Here is a 1,281-nt window from a genome sequence, read left to right on the forward strand (position 1 = left end):
TTTATTATATTGTTGCACATGTTCATTTTGTTTTTTAAAGATCCTATGAAACAGTACACTACATGCATTTTAAGAAAATTATTAAAAGCTTTTCATAATGACTATTTAAATGAAACTTTATTTTCTGGTAGAAAGTTCTGATGTCCCTATCACTTGTATCATGGGTTGGAGTCTTTCGTAACAGCAGTGATCATCCATGGGTGTCAATAAATGGCTCAACTTTCAAACTAAAGTAAGTTTTCTTGAATGATGCTATATAAGAGAAAACATATAAAAAAGAGAAATTAAGAATAATAATATTAATAAATTTAGTATTATTTAATATTAATGAATTACAGACTTAAAGAAAGATGATGAAAATTAGTAAAATGTTGATATAAATATTAAAGAAAGAACTCAGTTTTTATAGGAATCCATTCATGCCAATATTATATGAAAAACATTTCTATTTTCACAACATGCTTTTACTACAGCACATGGAAAATGCTATTGTTTCTTTTATTGTCCCCATGAAATATAACAGAATTACACATTTTTCTCTATTGCAGAGTAAGAGAATCAGGAGCTCATGAACGTAATTGTGTTGTGCTACACTCAGAATTTCTTAAATCAGAAAGTTGTGGATCTTCGCAAATGCATTATTGTAAGCATAAGCCTTAGAATTGAACCACCTGAGTTTGAGGTCTGTCAGGTAATTTTATAGTGAATGAAATGGAATTCATATTGTAATTGCATGTCTTAAAATAGTGTTATTTGTTCAAATAACAAAGATATTTTCGAAACCAGTTACAGAAGTATAATACACATACCACAAAGTATGCATATCATTACTGTTGTGTTTGGCCCTTTTTGTTGAACATTATATTTGTGGCATTCAACCTTTCTACAAGTTCTCAAGTTGTGCAAGTCTGTTTATAGGACATATGAAGAATTAGCAAAGCCATAGAGACAGATAGTGGGTTAGTGCTCCCAAGGGGCAGAGGGGAGGTTGGAAAAGGAAGTGACTGCTAATCGCTACAGTGTACCCTTTTGTGGTCATGTAAATTTTGATTGTGGTAATGGTTGTAACTGTGAATATGCTAAAAATCACTGGCATATACTTTACAAGAATAAAATTTATACTATGTACATTACACCTCAATAAAGTATGTGTTAAAAGAAAATCTCTCCTGGGATTATGTTTGGGAATGCACTTAATCATTAAAGTAATTGTTAAAGATTAGTCTTCTTTATAATATTGACTTTTCTAATCATTATCAAGCTATGTCCCTTCAATGTATC

The 1,281-nt window shown here is 30.3% G+C and overlaps 1 protein-coding gene across 1 annotated transcript in view; it reads left to right on the forward strand.

The window, feature by feature from the left end:
- The window catches only part of LOC103582026 (NKG2-C type II integral membrane protein-like), a gene marked incomplete at its 5' end in the record, with an annotated part of 5,680 nt that extends 5,020 nt beyond the window's left edge, over window positions 1-660 (forward strand). Inside the window, 2 exons of the mRNA XM_008563715.1 lie at window positions 132-232; window positions 549-660. Of these exons, the coding sequence (XP_008561937.1) occupies window positions 132-232; window positions 549-660 (213 nt within the window). The remainder of the gene's footprint in view (window positions 1-131; window positions 233-548) is intronic.
- Window positions 661-1,281: the final 621 nt, after the last annotated feature.

This window comes from Galeopterus variegatus, unplaced genomic scaffold (genome assembly GCF_000696425.1).
Source record: "Galeopterus variegatus unplaced genomic scaffold, G_variegatus-3.0.2 Scaffold14679, whole genome shotgun sequence".
NCBI classification, from domain to species: domain Eukaryota; kingdom Metazoa; phylum Chordata; class Mammalia; order Dermoptera; family Cynocephalidae; genus Galeopterus; species Galeopterus variegatus.